The 19163-nt window shown below is 49.7% G+C and overlaps 1 protein-coding gene across 2 annotated transcripts; it reads right to left on the reverse strand.

Annotated features, from left to right (window-relative positions):
- Positions 1-892: 892 nt before the first annotated feature.
- P3H1 (prolyl 3-hydroxylase 1) lies at positions 893-18969 on the reverse strand. Of its 2 annotated transcripts, XM_030823623.1 has the most exons (12): positions 18398-18969; positions 14187-14339; positions 11051-11240; positions 10702-10833; positions 9633-9772; positions 7385-7474; positions 6998-7050; positions 6702-6823; positions 4373-4500; positions 4110-4205; positions 3106-3256; positions 893-1148 (listed from the first exon to the last, which is right to left on the reverse strand). In XM_030823623.1, exons 1-12 carry the CDS (start codon positions 18860-18862, stop codon positions 1027-1029), a joined length of 1842 nt encoding a protein of 613 aa, XP_030679483.1. In that variant the 5' UTR covers positions 18863-18969; the 3' UTR covers positions 893-1026. The 2 variants fall into 2 exon arrangements, with proteins under 2 accessions (XP_030679483.1, XP_030679482.1); XM_030823622.1 differs by lacking the exon at positions 893-1148 and having other exon boundaries at positions 2664-3256.
- Between the last annotated feature and the right edge of the window lie 194 nt (positions 18970-19163).

The following is a 19163-nucleotide window of genomic DNA, read 5'->3' on the forward strand; positions in this document are numbered from 1 at the left end:
GGGGTGGCTAGAGGTTGTGGTGTGTTTAGGGGTGGGTGGTAGAGGTGTGTGTGTGTTAGGGTGGGTGGTAGAGGTGTGTGTGTGCTATAGAGTGGGTGGTAGAGGTGTGTGTGTTAGGGTGGGGTGGTAGAGGTGTGTGTGTGTTAGGGTGGGGTGGTAGAGGTGTGTGTGTGTTAGGGTGGGGTGGTAGAGGTGTGTGTGTGTGTGGTTAGGGTGGGGTGGTAGAGGTGTGTGTGTGTGTTAGGGTGGGGTGGTAGAGGTGTGTGTGTGTGTTAGGGTGGGGTGGTAGAGGTGTGTGTGTGTGGGGGGGTGGTAGGGGGGGTGGGGGGGTGGTAGAGGTGTGTGTGTGTTAGGGTGGGGTGGTAGAGGTGTGTGTGTGTTAGGGTGGGGTGGTAGAGGTGTGTGTGTGTTAGGGTGGGGTGGTAGGGTGGGGGTGGGTGGGGTGGTAGAGGTGTGTGTGTGTTAGGGTGGGGTGGTAGAGGTGTGTGTGTGTGTTAGGGTGGGGTGGTAGAGGTGTGTGTGTGCTATAGGGTGGGGTGGTAGAGGTGTGTGTGTGTTAGGGTGGGGTGGTAGAGGTGTGTGTGTGTGTTAGGGTGGGGGGTGGGTGGTGTGTGTGTGTTAGGGTGGGGTGGTAGAGGTGGTGTGGGGGGGGGGGGGGGGTGGGGGGGTGGTAGAGGTGTGTGTGTGTGTTAGGGTGGGGTGGGGTGGTAGAGGTGTGTGTGTGTGTTAGGGTGGGGTGGTAGAGGTGTGTGTGTGTTAGGGTGGGGTGGTAGAGGTGTGTGTGTGTTAGGGTGGGGTGGTAGAGGTGTGTGTGTGTGTTAGGGTGGGGGGGGGGGGGGGGGGGGGGGGGGGGGGTGGGGTGGTAGAGGTGTGTGTGTGTGTTAGGGTGGGGTGGTAGAGGTGTGTGTGTTATAGGGTGGGGTGGTAGAGGTGTGTGTGTGCTAGGGTGGGGGGGTGGTAGAGGGCAGGGCACTGTGGGGCCTCTGAGGAGGGCACAGACCTCCCCACCCTGCACCTGCCCCGCACTCACCTGTAGTCCCGGAAGGTGTAGGCTGGGGGCTCTTTGACACACACGAGGGTCTCGGCATTCAGGATGCAGTTGTCCACGTGGACTGGATGACTATCATCCTTCCTCTCTGCCTGGACCTCTGGGGCGAACATCACACGTTAGCAAGGGAGCACCTCGGGAGACAGCATAGCTCTCTTCTTGGCAGGGGAGGTGCTTCCCAAAATGTGTTTGAGTCTATGGAATGCCCAATGAACTAGGGGGGTGTCTTTTGCTAAGCCACAAGCCTAGGGGTCAGGACAAGTCTGCAGGCTTCCTAGGACAGTTCTTGGCAGAAGTAAGCAGGGTGTGGCAAGCAGGAATGAAGGGCTCCATCCAAGGACAGATCATGGGCAGAATGGCACAACCTTGGTTTGTAGCTGGACTTTACAAAATACAAAGGCCCAGGGAAGCGAGAATGAGGGGTCAGGAGGTGGGAAGGACATAGCACAGAGGGGGTCAGCCCTCCATCAGGACTGCAGGAGATGGGGCCAAGTGGCAGGAAGCAGAGCAGAGAAGAGCTGGCTAGCAAAGGGAAAGCATGAACTTCAGTGGGGCTCTAGGGTGGGGTGGGTGGAGAAACCATGCAGGGAGAAGGTCACGAGAGGGAACAGACCGGGCTCACTGTCAAATGCCAGGCAGACCATGTCTTTCCCCAACGCAAACCTTTGGCATGCTCTGTGTAGGCACCGTCACGTCGTGGTGGGTGCCTCCTTCTCCATTCCCACTTGTCCAGCCAGTCACCAAGTCCTGTCCATCCACCTCCTGCACCTGTCCATCCACCTCCTGCACCTTCCCGGGGCCTTGCTTCTTCCTCCTCCCACTGCCACTTCCTGAGTTTAGGGCTTTGCCCTTGTCCACAGAGGTCATTGCCGACCAGCTTCCCTTTTTGGTTTGAAATCTCTCCGCACACACAGCAGCAAAATGAATCCTTTAAAAGCCAAGGCCTCACCACGTCCTTCACTGCTTGATGAGGCCTCCCTGGCCTCCTGGCGCCTGTGCCCGTGCTCTCCCACCGGGGGCTTGTGACACACCCAGTTGTGTGTCTGACTGGTCCCTTTGGGTGTGCCCAGATTCTGACAGAATTCCAAACATCCTGAGGCAGAGGAAAGCCCTCTGATCTGTGCCACCTACCAATGGCCGTCAGTGCCAGGGGCCTGCTGGAGGCTCCAGTATGACAGAGCCGGCTCTGGGTCACATGGGATCCTTGCAGCACTGACCGAACCTCTCCCCTTCTCGGACATGCAAAAGCGAATGTGGGTGGGCGAGGGAATGAGGAATAACCTCCAGGCGACTCTCACTTGTAGATCACGCAGCTCTCTCACAAATTTGGTATTTAACAATTAGTAAAAGACAATCTGCCATATAGCTATGGTTGAGCTAAAGGATAAAAATTCCCTTGAATGTAGCTCTCCAGGATTTGGCACCTTTCTTAGTTCCCCTGACTACCGGGCTGCACAATGCCTCCACTCCTGTGCAAACACCGTCCCACCACCCGGAGTACTCCATAATCGTATTCATCCTGCAAAACTAAGGAGGCTGAGGTAGGAGGATCATGAGCCCAGGAGGTCAAGCCTGCTCCATTGCACTCCAGCCTGAGTGACAGAGGAAGACCATGTCTCAAAGAAACATGGCCTTCTTTTTGTTGTTGTTGTTATTATTTTTGCTTTTAACAAACCCTTCTGTTGAGGGCTGTCTTTCAACAGATGGCAGCGAGGGAGCTGCTCAGCTCTGTATGAAACCCCAACCTGGAAGCAGGTCCTCTACGAATGGTTTAGCGCCAGCTTCCCCATGAACGTGCATTGTGTGATGAGTGAGGGGTGGCTGCCTTTCTGGCTGCACCCTGTTTCCCTCTGGGAAGCCTCTTTGATCCCCAGGTAGGTTGACTATAACTTCCTCCATGCTACCGTGGCATGCATCACACTGGGATGCCACCCACGTGTTTACATGGGTTCCCCAACTGGAGAAAAGGGACCACATCCTGTTCTGTGTCTTCAGCATCCAGCACAGAGCTGAGGTGCAGCATGCGTGGGGGGTGCTGCAGGGGTAATGAGGCCCACCTTCGATGGCAGTGCGGCACACCAGATGAGAGTAGGAAAAGTAGAGGGGCGTATCCAGGTGGAAGTAGGACTCCATGATGCGCCGTACCTTCTCTGTCACGTTGTAGTACAGGTGGGCACTCTGCAGAGGAACTTTGCCTTCTTGCCCCAGCTGCCAAGGAGACAGGTGGTCAGCTGCCCTGAATGCCTGATATGGTTTGGCTCTGTGTCCCTACCCAAATCTTATCTTGTAGTTCCCATAATTCCCATGTGTTGTGGAAGGGACCCGGTGGGAGATGACTGAATCATGGGGGTGGATCTTTCCCATGCTGTTCTCATAATAGTGAATAAGTCTCACGAGATCTGATGGCTTTAAAAAAAATGGGAGTTTGCCTGCAGAAGTTCTCTCTGCCTGCTGCCATCCATGTAAGACGTGACTTGCTCTTCTTTGCCTTCCACTATAATTGTGAGGCTTCCCCAGCCACATGGAACTGTAAGTCCAATTAAACCTCTTTCTTTTGTAAATTGCCCAGTCTCAGGTACGTCTTTATCAGCAGCGTGAAAACGGACTAACGCAATGCCCCTCTTTAGGCCGCCAGAGACAGTGAGGACCAGGCCCATCCCACGTCCCCACATCCCCACTGAAGCTGCAGCCTCTGCTGCCCACGCCCAATACCCCTACCATATTCCTCTTCCTCCTCTCCTTCCTATCTCTCTTTATGAGCACGCTGTGCATCCTGCACAGAAGCACAGCCCTCTGGAATCAGCCTTTCTAAAGAAAGCATTCTCATAGCTTTGGCGAACAGTCTTATCCTGCTCCCTCTGTTTTGATTACACTCGGTCTAACAGGATTCAAAAGTGAACCTCACTCAACATAACTCATCCTCGCTTCCTGGCAACAGGAATGTTGGCAGGGGGACCCTCTTCACCTTTCCTGTCACCAGCCCCAACTCTTCCTCAAAGCCTGAGCTTCCCCCTTCCCCACCCCTTTCTCCACACTCTAGAATGCCCGGTGTTGATCTTACCTTGAGGGCTTTGAAGACAGTGACACCATAGAACTTTTCATTGGGAGTATGTGGGGAGGTCTGACCCCGGTAGCCATCTCCTGAGGTTGCTGCCACCTACAAGGCCCAAAACACAAGGTGATGTTAGCCAGGGCAGCTGAGGGCTTGAGAAGAGGTGGTCAACTGTGGCCAGGAAGAGGAAGGCAAAGGCTACCACCCAAGGGGCACTTGGTGGGGGGATGCTGGACCCTCAGGGGAAGGGGCAGTCACTGGGCTTCCCTTACATTGGTCAGCCTCTGCAGCTCCTGACACTCGTGGTCAGAGATTACGCCATCCATCACCACCCGCTGGGAACCATTCAGGAGTTTGGAGTTCATGGTGAGACTGATGCCTTCATACAGCAGGGGGCCACCTGCAAAGCAATGACAAAACTCTAGCTAAATCTAGCAGCAGCTAGACCAAAGACTCTCCATTGGATATTGCCTCCTTGTCACAAATAGAAATTCCAGCTGTTTCCTCTTCACCAGCAAAATCTCCTGCTAGGTCATTTTCAAAGGTAGAATGGTCCAGAGGACAGAACATAGAGCTGAAAGATGAGATTCCCAGTCCCAGCTCCATGACCAAATAGCTGCTGGCTCTTGGGCCATGACACACTGTTGAGGAAACATCAGAAACACAATCCTAAAACATGAGCTCCAGAATGAGGAAGAACTGACTTTGACTCCTAGATCCTCCATTGATTAGCTGTGTGACCTTGGCAAGTTACTTAATCTCCCTGAGGTTAATTTTAATTAATTAAAATGTTCTCATCTATCAAACAGCATCTACCTTACATGTTTGATGCCAGTATAATGTTAAGAACAAGGAAGGCAAGTTAAAAGCTTAGCACAATATTTGGCACATGGTAAGTCCTCAAAAGTTTGGCTACCATGATATCATCATCATTATTCATTTAAAATAAGGATCTTGCAATCTGCATGACTCACCTCTCAGTTATAAGAATCAAGAGAAATAACAAAGTGAATGTGGTCTGAAAACAAAGGAATGCTGGACAAATTCTTTTCATACGCTAATCTTGTTTAATTAACCACTGTTAATTTAAGCAACTATAGGGTAAAGGTCAACATTTCTTTCTTACAGTTCTCATGGTGTTTCTCTGTGCTAGGGACATACAAACACTAGAGACTCAGTTCAACTCCACTCAATAACTGAAGCCTCAGTGTGTACCAGGAACTGTGCCAGACAGGGTGAGAGATGAATCCTAGAAGACAGTACCTGTTCTCTAACAATTATGCCAATAACTAGCACAAGACAGACCATAAATGCCCTAAGAAGTTCAAAAGAAAGGAGGGGACTCCAATCATCTGGAAGGTTAAGAAAGGCTTTACGGCAGGGCACAGTGGCTCACGCCTGTAATCCCAGCACTTCGGGAGGCCGGGGCAGGCAGATCATAAGGTCAGGAGTTTGAGACCAGCCTGGCCAACGTGGTGAAACCCTGTCTCTACTAAAAATACAAAAAAATTAGCCAGGCATGGTGCCACGTGCCTGAAATCCCAGCTACTTGGGAGGCTGAGGCAGGAGAATTGCTTGATGATCCCGGGATGTGGAGGTTGCAGAGAGCCAAGATCGCGCCACTGCACTCCAGCCTGGGCGACAGAGTGAGACTCCGTCTCCGAAAAAAAAAAAAGAAAGGCTTTGCAGGGTGTATCTCAGATGTCCTCATGGGCAGGGATGGTGGGAAGCGTACTAGGACAGCCAGGCATAAACACAGACTGGTGGGCAGTGGGCGGACTCACAGAACAAGGTGCAGTCCCGTGTGAAGAGAAGGTGTAAACAGGACAAGAGCAGAACATTCGGTTAAGGGGCAGGAACGGAGGATGGGTCAGAGACCAGTGTCTGGAAGACTGGCCTAGCTACCATGTGTGGGCAAGGGCAAGGACAGGCCAGACGAGGAGAGGGTGGGTGCAGATAGGAGGTGCCAGGGCCTGAAGGAGGCCTGAGGCAATGAAAAACGGAAAAGTCTGGGGAGACAGCTGAGAAGCACTGCAGAGCACAGCCATAATCAGTAGGCCTTCCCAGCAGCTTGCAGAAAACAGGCACAGGAGGAAGAAGAGCCAAAGGAGGCCTGAAGGCGTTGAGTCTCAGTAACGGGACAAATGGTAAAAACTGGGAGAAAACAGTTTGGGAGTGGGGAGACAGGATGAGTTAATACCTATGGAAGTGGACACTAGTCACTCGTGTTTCTGTGACACAGGAGTCTCATTTCTTTCTTTTCTTTTTTTTTAAAGATGAGGTCTTGCTATATTGCCCAGGCTGGATTCAAACTCCTGGGCTCAAGTGATCCTCCTGCCTCAGCCTGCTGAGTAGCTGGGATTACGAGTGTACACCATGACATCCCGGAGTCTGATTTCTAAACCAAAGGATGATTCTCAGTGCTCTTTCCAGCTGAAAGTCCCGCTGGTGAGTTAGGAAGGATGCCCACTGAACTTGCACTCTAAGGCTGGCTCATGGTGAGCTCTGCAATGCTGGGGTGGAGTGCTGCCTGGCAAATGTGGAGTGACCTGCTTGGCTCCCTGACAACAGCCAGACATGCCCCTATCTCCGTCCTCTCACCTTCCCGGGTCAGTCTGCTCACATCCAATGACTCCTTGGTCTTCTCTTCCACAAGGGTCTCGATTTCCTTCATAAGGTTCCCAATCTCCTGAGAGATGCGTATGGCTGTTTCCCGTTCTGACCTATGAGCATAGCCGCTCTGAGGACTGCATTCCAGGGCCAGCCCTGGGCTCCACCCCGACTTCCCAAACTGGACCTGCCCACCCCTTGCCAGGAGTTCACATCTGCCTGGGCTCAGGAAGCCTCAAGTGCTTCATCAGACTGATCCAACCATGCAGTTTCTTCAAGGTCCTCACTTCTGTTTCTCTTGCAATCTCTTGGGAATCACTTCTTCTGGAGTCCATGAATCCTAAGGAGGTCAGGAAGAAATGAAAAAGGTAAGATGATCTACTTAATCTTCCAGGTGTCTCAGTGCATAAAATAAGGCCCACAGGAGTAATCCAGCTTAAAACCCTCTTCCTTTCAGGAGACAAAATGGGAGGTTTCCATATCTAAGTCCCTTCTAGCTGCCCAGTGTTCCCCTTTCATCTGTGTCTCATCCCTGCCTTGCACAGATCCCAGGCTAGCTAGGCTCAGCCTCCAACAAGTTTTCTCTCAGAATCGCACAGTGTTCCCCTCCTCCCCATTCATCTCCCCCGCTCACTCTTTCCCCGCTCCCTTCCGGCTCCTGTATCCTAGCTCACCGGATCCACAAAGGGAATTCCAAAAACATCATAAGCGAAGAAAAGCAGTTCTTTCTCCAGTAGGCTTCGCTGTCGGTACTCCTTGGCACTCTGAGGGTACAAAGGCAAACAAATCCCCCAGAACTCAGCCCTGTCTTTTAACCTCTGGGAGTTCCCCTCCCTGGCACCCCACATTGACGCTCCCATGTGACCTGAGGCCTCCTCTCCCTACCAATGCTCTCTGTCTGTTCCCCAGTTTGAGACAAAAGTCTAATTTCTGTGTCCAAGGGCTCCTCTGCCTGGCACAAGCAACAGTACCTCTGAGGTACTGGAATAACCAGGCTTTCCTTAAGGGAAAAAGCCCTGCTCCTCCCCCATCCCAACCCCCATTAGTCTCTAGGACAGAAAATCTGATGATTCTCACAAGTGGAAATATTCTTCAAAGAAGGAGAATTCCTTCTTGACTTGTACAGGAGTGCACAAAGCAGGAAAAGGAATCAGGCATTAGGCAACTGACACGTTATTAATTTGATCTTCATAGCCACATCTGAGGTTGATACTAGTACGCTCATTCTACAGAGGAAGCATCTGAGGCACAGAGGAGATGTACCACTGTCTAAGGTGACACTACAGGACACGGGAGAGCAGCGACCTACAGTCAAACCCAGGTCTTCTATTATCTTTTTCTTTTTTTTTCATAGCAGAACGTGCATTTGGACAGACAAAGCCGGGTCTTTACAGTCCTAAAGCCCATGTGCTTCCTGCTCTGCCACCTGCCTCCTCTCAGACCCTAACCAGACCACACCCCTCCCTGAGGATGAGCAGCTGCAGTGGGAGGGCCTGGCACTCTGGCCTTCCCACATGGACTCCCGGGCAAGGCTTACCCAGGGCAGGGAAACTGAGTACCTTCCAGGGTCACATCTTTCCCTAGGTGCCCTGCTAATCTCCAAGCAGCAGGAGGAGGAAGGAAGAGAAAAAGACATCATCAGTTGAAATAAAACATGAGGCAGTTCAAGGAGGAATTAAAGGAGTCAACGAATCCTATGTCATCTACTATATTTACCTAAGAGGAGGAGAGACGTTTTCTCCTCAGGAGTTTACATTACTGGCTTCTGTCACCAATGCTATGTTATCTCATTTAACACTCTCCAATGACCCTATAAAGCTGCTATGAAGCAAACCCCACTTCCATCCTTTATTCATTCAATGCTGATTTATTGAGTGTCAGCCATGTGTCTGGAGCTGTGCCTGCACTGGGGCCAAGCCGGGAACAGATTCTGGTCACCACTAACTGGCCACAAGCCACTGCACAAGTTACTTCATCTCTCAGATGCTAACAGTCCTCATCCCCAAAGTGGAAAGAAGAGTGCCGACCTTGCAGGGCGGCTGTGATGATTAAATGAGATGATGGATACAGCCCACCCCGCACAGAGCTTTGCCTGGACAGGGGCTCAACAAATGTTAGTTACCTTCTTTCCAAAAGGGGACTTCTAGTTAAAAATGCTAGATTGGCCACATGGGTTTATTTCTCCTCACTCCCCTCAGACTCCCCTTAATGGCCATAAGGAAGGCAGGGAAAAGGTATTAACCAAGCAAGACAAAAGAGACTGGAAGTGCCATCTTAAAGCCAGATGGTCACCATCTAGTGGCTAAAGAGGACAACTACAATGACAACCCACATGGGACGGGCAGCAAGAGGCTGTTTCTACCGGAGGCACTCAGGCTCCAGAGCTCTGAAGGAAGAGCCTGGGTGTCTCCCTTCAGCGCAGCAGTCTTCGTGTTATACAGATATTTCTCCTGGTTTTGGAGAGAGACAGGGAAAATGCTGAAAGATGGGAGAGAACAAACAATGCAGGAAGAAGAAGAGATGGGAAAGAAAATGGAGACAGAAAACAGGTGAGCAGAAAAAAAAACAAACCCAGTATTAAGTGAAAAATGATAGATCTTGGCCAAATAATATCGAGTGTCCAAGTTAGGGGTGCCAAGAGGGGAAAGAATATGCCTGCTGCGCAGTTCTGCGGGACTCAGAGAATAGACTTCTGGGCCCAGATAACGCTAATTGAGGCTCCTATGTACTCCCCACACTCCCTCCCTGTGCTCCCTTCTCCTCTGAATAACAAGCCAAGTGAGTGAACTCACATCTGGCCCCGACACTGACACCTGGCCCCTGCCCTGCATGTGCAGCACTGAATCCTCTCTGCTACCCCACTCTTCTGCCCTCAGGTCTGAGTTCAGCTGGCAGCTGTCATAACAGAAGGAAGTCTCTCACCTCACGGGGGCCGATGGATCTGGTGTGTTCTTCTCCAAGCATAGCTGCATAATAGGCCAAATTTTGGTTCATCACCTCGTCATTGGGGAAGAAGAGAAGATAGGTCTTGGCACATTCAACAGCCTGTGAATAATTCCCAACTGCAAAGTGGAAAGAAGAATGGCTGAGAGGAAAGAGTCAAAAGGAAAGGATCAAATCCTGGCACCAGGGACCACTTAGTGTTCAGTCTCCACAAAGCTTGAGGCAATGGCAATATGACAAGGTGGTGCCTGCTACTTAACATGATGGCCTGATTTCAGGGTCAGGAGTTATGGAATACACATAGAATGTGTGATTAATTTTAAGGTGAGGTGGTCAATGTCCTCAGGGCTGCCTAACAATGAAAGAGAAAAGAATCAGAATTCTCTGAATGCCTACATCTTTTAAGATTCACAAATAATTCCAATACCCCTTAATATTTTGCCTCAATACAGTCAATCATTAGATCAATCTCCCTGTCTTCCTACCTTCTTTTTTCTATAGATTTTCAGAAGACAGGGAAGATTACAATAGCAGATTGTCTCTTTGGCAAAATAGTTCTTGTTGATATTTGTTAGTCACCTCAACTCAACTGTAAATATTGTACACTCATCAATATGTTTGTAATGCTTAGCACACAGTAGGAACTCTGCAAAGAGTTGGTTTTCTGGGTATTAATTGGCAGCCCCACAAAAGCATCAGTGCTATACCAGGGACAGGGCTGGCAAATGTCCTCTGAGCTAGTTTAAACAGTGGCATACCCTTATTTTGCTGTTAACTTTAATTCAAAAGCAAAAATAGATTACAAGTTATAGAAGGGACAAGAGATGAGGTCCTAAGTCTCCCTCCCCCAGCTTTTTGGGTTGCTGGTATTGGCTTCCTAGGCCAGTTGTTTATAACAAACTACCCAGGGATCACTTGGCATGGTGCCTCCCATAGCTACTGAAAGAAGCCAAACACCTTGAGGAAGTAAGTGGCTGTAATCCCTGCCCACCTTGCCTTTAGTTACTTAGTTAGCCAGCAGAGAAGGAGGAAGGAAAGTAGGCCTTACTGTTATAGTAGGCAAACTGCAGATAATTATAATGTGATGGGAGGAAGTCTTCAAAGGGCTTCTCTCGACTTGGGTGGGAAGCAAGCTCAGTGACGCAGTTCTGCTTACAGCTGAGGACCTGGATATAATGATCTGAAAGGAATCAAAGAGAAGGAATAACTATGAGGTCACTCTTTAGGACTCAAATTCTGGTTAAGATGAACAAATCCAAATGGAAGCAATTTTTCATCAGCTTCTCAGATTTAATAAATTGAGGAATGAGGGTGAAAATTCCCCATTTATATTATCAGATGGTGACCTTAGAGTCCCAGGAGGCCTGGCTGAAGGTCTGGCTCTGAAATGCACGCACCTGTGATGGCCTGGAAGAGGTCAGCGTTGTACTCAAGGTAGTTGTAGCCATCGTAGTCATAGGGCCCTTCGCAGAGGGCACGGCACTCCTCATAGGCCACAAAGTATTCTTGCAGCGCTGCCTCTAGGTGGGGCACAGCTTCCTGTGGCTGTTCCTCTGAGTAGAGTCGCACTCCCAGTCGAAATTCTTGCTACTGGGAAGAAGGGGCACTCAAATGCAGGCCACAGAGGAGGAACCCTCTCTCCTTGCCCTCAGCCACCTTCACAGGGGTCCTAATTTCCTGTTCCTCAGGTTATGGATGGAAAGGGGTGACCTGGGTACCACTACAGAAGGAAGGCCTTTTGTAAATGGTCTTTACAAAACATTTAGCTCTGGAAATTTAAAAACATTTAGCTCTTTTTTTCTTTTTTTGAGAGAGTCTCACTCTGTTGCCCAGGCTGTACTGCAGTGGCACAATCTCAGCTCACCTGCAACCTCCACCTCCTGGGTTCAAGCGATTCTCTTGCCTCAGCCTCTCTAGTAGCTGGGATTACACTGTGCCCAGCTAATTTTTGTATTTTAGTAAAGACGGGGTTTCAACATGTTGGCCAGGCTGGTCTCGAACTCCTAACCTCAAGCAATCCTCCCACCTTGGCCTCCTAAAGTGCTGGGATTACAGGTGTGAGCCACTGTGCCTGGCCAAAAAACATTTAACTCTTAATCTAGATGAAAGATATCTGGGAGTTCATTATGATTTTCTTGTACTTTTCTCCGCCCCTCCCCCCCTCCCATTAGTGATAGATTCTTGCACTTTTTTTTTTTTTTTGAGTTGGAGTTTCACTCTTGTTGCCCAGGCTGGAGTGCAATGGTGCGATCTTGACTCACCGCAACCTCCGCCTCCAGGGTTCAAGCAATTCTCCTGCCTCAGCCTCCAGAGTAGCTGGGATTACAGGTGTGCGCCACCATGCCTGGCTAATTTTGTGTTTTTAGTAGAGATGGGGTTTTGTCATGTTGGTCTGGCTGGTCTTGAACTCCTGACCTCAGGTGACCTGCCCGCTTCGGCCTCCCAAAGTGCTGGGATTACAGGCGTGAGCCACTGTGCCTGGCCCAGGTTCTTGCACTTTTTTGTAGGGCTAACAGTTTTCAAATAAACACAACTTACTTTTTGTTTTGTTTTGTTTTGAGACAGAGTCTTTTTTTTTTTTGAGACAGACAGCCCAGGCTGGAGGGCAGTGGCATGATCTCAGCTCACTGCAACCTCCACCTCCTGGGTTCAAGTGATTCTAGCGCCTCAGCCTCCTGAGAAGCTGGGATTACAGGCATACACCATCGCACCTGGTTAATTTTTGTATTTGTAGTAGAGACAGGATTTCACCACGTTGGCCAGGCTGGTCTTGAACTTCTGGCCTCAAGTGATCCACTCACCTTGGCCTCCCAAAGTGCTGGGATTACAGGCATGAGCCACCATGCCCGGCCGACACAACTTACTTTTTTTTTTTTTTTTGTGATGGTGTCTCGCTCTGTCACCCAGGCTGGAATGCAGTGGCGCAATCTCAGCTCACTGCAACCTCCGCCTCCCGGGTTCAAGCAATTCTCCTGCCTCAGGCTCCTGAGTAGCTGGGAATACAGGCACACACCACCACGCTCAGCTAATTTTTGTATTTTTAGTAGAGACAGGGATTCACCATGTTGGGCAGGATGGTCTCGATCTCCTGACCTTGTGATCTACCCTCCTTGGCCTTCCAAAGTGCTGGGATGACAGGTGTGATCTACTGCACCTGGCCACAACTTACTTTTAAAAGTCATTCTTTTTTTTTTTTTTTTTTTTGACTCTTGCTCTGTCACCCAGGCTGGAGTGCAGTGGCACAATCTTGGCCCACTGCAACCTCCACCTTCCGGGTTCAAGCTATTCTCCTGCCTCCGTGTCGAGTAGCTGGGATTACGGGTGCGCGCCACCATGCCTGGCTAATTTTTGTATTTTTAGTAGAGATGGGGTTTCACCATATTAGCCAGGCTGGTCTCAAACTCCTGACCTCAAGTGATCCACCCACCTCGGCCTCCCAAAGTGCTGGGATTACAGGTGTTAGCCACTGCGCCTGGCCTAAAAGTCATTCTTATATTGTTTCTAACATTCCTATTTCATAATTAAAATGTAAGGAACCGTAAGCTCTCTATAAAATGCTATATCATCACAGACAGTCTCTCCTTTGGAACAGACTTTTCCTGCTAAACAAATAGAATAAGAACATTGAGGGATACTGTAACATTTATTGTAGTGAAAATCAAAAACATACATGACAAAAAAATGTGACTAGTGAATTAATATAGTCTCTGCATAAGATGGGCTATCATGCAGCCATAAACAATTATGTTTTCAAATAAAACTGAAGACATGAGAAAAGACTCATGATAATAATGTTAGTTAAAAAATGATGATGGGGCTGGCCATGGTGGCTCACACCTGTAATCCCAGCACTTTGGGAGGCCAAGGCAGTAGGATCGCTTGAGGCCAGGAGTTTGAAATCAGCCTGGGCAACACAGTGAGACCCCGTCTCTACAAAAAATAAAAACAATAGCTGGGTGTGGTGGTGCATGCCTCTAGTCCCAGCTATTTGTGAGGCTGAGGTGGGAGGATCACTTGAGCCCAGGAGGTCAAGGCTGCAGTGAGCCATGATCACACCATTGCACTGCAGCCTGGACGACAAAGTGAGACCCTGCCTCAAAAAAAATAAAAAAGATGATAAAAAATGCATACACAATATAACACCAAATTAGATGAAAAAAATCATATACGGAAGACTTAAAAAATAGGGCAAAATATAAACTGGTTTTCTTAAGGTGGCAGTATTACAAATGATTACTTTTTGTTTTATACTTACCTACATTTCTACAATGTTATACAATGAACATTTATTACTTCTGTAATGTAATTAGAAAACAACCTTAGTAATGTCATTTAAAAAAAAACAAAAGAATGCATGCCTGTAGTCCCAACTACTCAGGAGGCCGAGACTAGAGGGTCGCTTGAATCCAGGAATTTGAGGTTACAGTGAGCTATGATCAAGCCACTGCACTCCAGCCTGGGTGACAGAGCAAGACTGTCTCTAAAATAAATTTAAAAAGAAAGAGAGAAAGATGGGGATAAAGTTTTTTTCACCATATGGGGTTGAGTCTCAAGATCCTTGAAGTCAGCCTCCTTCACTCCAGACATGGTTTGGTAATAGTCTAGGTTCTGCCGCATTTCCATGTGCTCAGGATTGCCCACGAAGAAGGTGTGTGCTGCGGCGACAGCTTTCTCCAACTTGTTGATCTAAGAATGAAGCATGAGAAGGTAGGTAGTACTCACATCCAAACTCTGAACGTTTGTGTCCACATGAGCAGTCCACATAAACAGGAAATCCCTGCCTCCCTGAGCCCTCCACTCAGCATGCCCAGCCCCTGCCAGCCCCAGGAAGCACACCTATTGCAGGAACTACCCACGACAGATTAGGAGCACAGTGCCCTGGGCAGATTTGTAGCTCTTTCCCAAGTCAGATTTAGGGGTTCCCCAGATTATAGGAAGTAGCAATGTTCTATTTTAAAACAAAGGTCATACTGTATGGGGAGTGCTGTGAAAGACTGACTGCCCACATAATATGTTTTCATGCCGGGCGCAGTGGCTCAGGTCTGTAATCCCAGCATTTTCAGAGGCCAAGGCAGGTGGATCACTTGAGCTCAGGAGTTCAAGACCAGTCTGGGCAACATGGTGAAACCCTGTCTTTACAAAAAATACAAAAATTACATGGTACTGTATGCCTGTAGTCCCAGCTACTCTGCAGGCTGAGGTGGAAGGATCGCTTGGGCCTGGGAGGCAGAGGTTGCAGTGAGCCAAGATGGTGCCACAGCACTCCAGCTTGGGTGACAGAGCAGGACCCTGACTCAAAAAAAAAAAAAGAAAAAAAGAATACACATATATATATATTTCATGATTCAAATGTAATGCCTGAGCTGAAGAAATTCTGTGACTTCAAGGATTTAGGGGTAGAGAAAAAAGAGCAGCTAACAGACTATGCCTAAGAATTTTTCTAGAAAAAAAAATTTTTTTTTTGCATAAAATAAAATGAAGAATTTTTGAGACATTTAGGGAAAAGGTGGATGGCCAAAAATTCTAAGGTCTTTTACTAAGTCCAGACATAGTATTTTCTGACTCAAAGCTCAGGGCTCATGAGGTTCAAACAAATAGCTCCAAGAAATCAGAGGGGGTGGTCGGGGGCAGTAGCTCACGCCTATAATCCCAGCACTTTGGGAGGCCGAAGCAGGCAGATTACTTGAGGTCAGGAGTTTGAGACCAGCCTGGACAACATGGTGAAACCCCATCTCTACCAAAAATACAAAAATTAGCTGGGCGTTGTGGCGCACACCCGTAATCCCAGCTTCTTAGGAGGCTGAGGCAGGAGAATCGCTTGAACCTGGGAGGCGGAAGTTACAGTGAGCCAAGATCGCGGCGCTGTACTCCAGCCTGGGTGACAGAGCAAGACTCTGTCTCAAAAAAAAAAAAAAAAAAAAAAGAAATCCAAGGGGGAGAAATAGGCTACAGACCTATTTCAATGCCCACAGCAATGGACTCCAGCATGTCAAAGTAACACAGGTTTCATATATAGAATCCAACCAAGTAAATCACTGATGATCTAGTAATTAACTATGTGGACACTGGTATCAAAGAGACCAGCCGTGGCCGGGCACGGGGGCTCACGCCTGTAATCCCAGCACTTTGGGAGGCTGAGGCGGGCAGATCATGAGGTCAGGAGTTTGAGACCAGCCTGACCAACATGGTGAAACCCCATCTCTACTAAAAGTACAAAAAATAGCTGGGCATGGTGGCGTGTGCCTGTAATCCCAGCTACTCGGGAGGCTGAAGCAGGAGAATCGCTTGAACCCAGGCAGTGGAGGTTGCAGTGAGCCGAGATCGCACCATTGCACTCTAGCTTGGGCAACAAGAGCGAAACTCCATCTCAAAAAAAAAAAAAAGAAAAGAGGGCCGGCGTGGTGGCTCACGCCTGTAATCCCAGCACTTTGGGAGGCCAAGGCAGGTGGATCACAAGGTCAGGAGATCGAGACCATCCTGGCCAATATGGTGAAGCCCCGTCTCTACTAAAAATACAAAAGTTAACCAGGTGTGATGGCACGTGCCTGTAATCCCAGCTACTCGGGAGGCTGAGGCAGGAGAATCACTTGAACCAGAAAACCAGAAGTCAGAGGTTGCAGTGAACCGAGGCCACCACTGCACTCCAGCCTGGCAACAGCGAGACTCCATCTCAAAAAAAAAAAAAGAAAGAAAGAAAAGAGACCAGCCAGCAGCACATCTGGGCTTAATGACTCACTGACTGGCTGGGCAGTAGACAAGATACTTAAAGTTTACTTTCTAAACTCAGTTTCCCTACTCTATCATCTGGAGATAGCGTTCTCTAGCTATCTCCTAGCATTGTTGAGAGTTCAACGAGATAATATACGTGCTGCCTGTAATACATGGTGCTGGGCACAGATTAAGCGCTCAATAAATTTTAGGTGGTATGATTAATATGCTAAGAAAACTTATTTTCTTACCATTGGTACTAGTAAAGTCACACTAAAAGAGTCAGCCCTGGTTAGGTGACCCAAGGTAAATAACTCCCCATCACTGTACCTCAGTTTCTTTAACTGTAAAATTAGAAATTTTCTCAGGTCTGTCCCTTTTATGCAATTACTCTATCTCTCGTGTCTTTCAGCACTGCCCCTGCCCTTCTCTGTTCTCCCTCATGTCCTCACTCCTCTCTCCACCCCCAGCCTTCTTTACTCCCTAAGCACTGAGGTACTTAACCTCCTCTCTGGGGACAAATGCCTGTCTCCTAATCATGTGCCACCACTTTCTCCTTCTTCCAAGGCTCATTCACCATGGCTTCCAGAATAAGCATTTTAAAACCCAAATCTGAGGATGGCTCCCTGCAGTCCGCAGAATTCTCTTCCAAATCTGGCCTCACTGACCTTTCTAGCCTCTTCTCCTACTACTCCCCACACACATCTCGACATTGCAATCACAACAATTCATTTTTTTTTTTTCCTGAATACATCATGCTTTGGTTCTACTTTTCCCTCTAGCTGGAGGAGCCTTCTTTCCTCTCCCCCTGGCAATACTTAGGACAGGCTTCAATATTACCTCTTCTTTGAAGTCTAATTTCTCTGAGATAAAGCTAGAGTCTCCCTCCTTTGTGCTCCCACAGCCCTAAGTATATGCCCTTGCAGTAGCCCTTACTACAGTAACTCTTAACCGTAAAGCAAGACAAAGCAAAGACGTTAGTCGAGCATTTAATTACTTGTACAAGAACTGGAATGCAGTAGGTATGCAATACATGTTTGTCAAATAGTTTTAGAAAGTGCTATGATGAAGCGACATAACCAAAGACATAATGCAATTATTTTGATTTCAAGTCCAGCGCTCTTCCGAGTAACTAGGAAAAATGAGGGGAACTGTGTAGGTAGAATGCTGTGGGGGGGTGGAAATCTGAGGTCCCCAAGAATCTCTAAGTCTCTCTTTAGGTCGAATCGAAGGTCTTTTAAACTACAGATATAACAGATATAATGCACAACTCTTTCTCCCCCCACTCCCAATACAGTGGGACTAATAACAGCATCTACCTGACAGGATATTGCGAAGATTAGGGCAAATGCATTAATAAATGCAAACTGCTTAAAATAGTGCCTGGAAGTACGTGCTGGCTATCGTCATCATCATCGTCATCATCACCACCACCAAACAAGCCTGGAACGCTCCAAGCCCAATTGTACACTTGGACACATTGCACTCTGGCATTCCTAAAAATACTCATTTTCTTTGTAAACCTGACAGACTAGCCAGAAGGTCCCCCCCGCCCCCCCCCCAACAAGCAGGGTCAGGCAGCCCCTGCCGGCGACGTGGCAACCTCACATCCTGAAAGAGAGCTGCTGAATCAAACAGCAGGAAAAGCACCACTGGAAAACCAACCGGAAGGAAGATATTGTAGACCGCTACTAGCTTCTCACTCGGACACTTACAATGACATCAGGATGGGAGACCCAAACTGCCGCTTTAATTCCTTCCAGATTTCCCAGGGAACAAAATGGCCATGAGTTTTGCTTGGCCTGTGCCCTAATCCCAGGCTGGACCTTTGGGGTTAGCATCTGCCCATGCGAACTGGGCGAGGAAGGTCTCCTGCCAGGAAGCAGCTCTCCCCGGCTCCGAGGAGAGTTCCCTAGCCAGGAGGCCACTTTCCCCTCCCTGCGGACACTTCCCCGATCCCCCAAGCTCCCCAGGTCCCCTGCAACACTCCTCTCCCCAGAAGGACCCCGGCCGCCCGGCTCCGGGCAGGTCTGCACCTTGAAGTAGGCGACCTGCAGGTAGTTGTAGGGGCTCCGCTTGCGGAACTCCAGCTCCATCTCTTCGCTGAGCGAGTGGGCGGCCGGCGGCCCGAGGCAGCGACGCAGGCAGGCGGCGCGGCGCAGGAGGCCCCCGAAGAAGCTCAGGTCGCGCAGGGCGGCGGCGCCCGAGGCCTGGGCCGGGCTGGGGGACCAGTCGGGGTCCAGCTCCCACGGGAAGTCGGCGGCACACTGGGTGCGGCAGCGCAGGCGAAGGGCGCGGAGGGCTGCCCGGGAGCGCAGCGCCCGTTCCATGCTCAGGACCACCCCGGGCCAGTCTCCGCGCGCGTAGGCTGCGGTCCCCTCGGCGAAGAGCAGATCAGGCGTCACCATGCCCCATCCTGCCTCGGACTCGACCTCGGCTTGGGAGGCAGTGGCCACGACAGCCAGCAGTGTGGTCAGCAGCTTCAACGCGCGTGCCGCCATCGCTCCCTCAGACCTAACGGGACCGCCAGCCACCCGCCACGGAGGCCGGAGTCCCACCCCCGGCGAAGGCCCGTCCCCGCGCGAAGCCCCATCTCCCCAGCCGGGCGGCGCATGCCCAAGAGGCTTGCACCGCCTCTTTTCCTTTCAGTCAACCCGGATCCACCCACCGGCCCTCAGCGAATCCCGGCGCGTCAGCCGGAGCCCCGCCTCCGAGCTCAGGCCTTGCTCAGTCGAACTGACGCCCAGTAGACAAGAAAGACGGAAGCTCCGCCCACGCGCCTTTATGCGCAGGCTCTTCCGA

Source organism: Nomascus leucogenys, chromosome 12, assembly GCF_006542625.1.
Source record: "Nomascus leucogenys isolate Asia chromosome 12, Asia_NLE_v1, whole genome shotgun sequence".
Lineage (NCBI taxonomy): Eukaryota > Metazoa > Chordata > Mammalia > Primates > Hylobatidae > Nomascus > Nomascus leucogenys.